A 330-nucleotide genomic window follows, 5' to 3' on the forward strand; every position below is an offset into this window, starting at 1 on the left:
ATCAAGCCTCTGCCGCCCATGAAGAGCTACGTCAACCTGCCACGGGTCACAGCCCCAGAGTGATGCCGGGGGGCCAATAAAGCATTTGCCACACCACTGCCGTCGTGTTACTGCTGCCTTTTCTGCACGAGGCCTTGGGGGGTGCTTTCCCCATAGGACGCATGCGGCTGTGGTTGGCCCCTGACAGGAGTCGGGCTGCCAGGAGAGATGAGCGTGGGGCTGTGGGCTGCCTTGGCTTGAGCGTGGGGCGGGTGGGGGTCTCAGTGGGGTCAGACAGAGCTCTGCGCAATCGTGGCAAGCCTGATCATGGGATGGCTGGGCTCTTCCCTC

At 63.0% G+C, this 330-nt stretch overlaps 1 protein-coding gene across 1 annotated transcript in view; it reads left to right on the forward strand.

Annotated features, from left to right (window-relative positions):
* Window positions 1-214, forward strand: part of MRPL2 (mitochondrial ribosomal protein L2) — a 1,150-nt gene extending 936 nt beyond the window's left edge. The window contains exon 4 of the mRNA XM_035897068.1: window positions 1-214. This exon is cut by the window's left edge and continues 4 nt beyond it. Coding sequence (XP_035752961.1) covers window positions 1-63 — 63 coding nt within the window. The 3' untranslated portion in view covers window positions 64-214.
* Window positions 215-330: the final 116 nt, after the last annotated feature.

Source organism: Egretta garzetta, unplaced genomic scaffold, assembly GCF_000687185.1.
Source record: "Egretta garzetta isolate BGI_Z169 unplaced genomic scaffold, ASM68718v1 scaffold17, whole genome shotgun sequence".
NCBI lineage: Eukaryota > Metazoa > Chordata > Aves > Pelecaniformes > Ardeidae > Egretta > Egretta garzetta.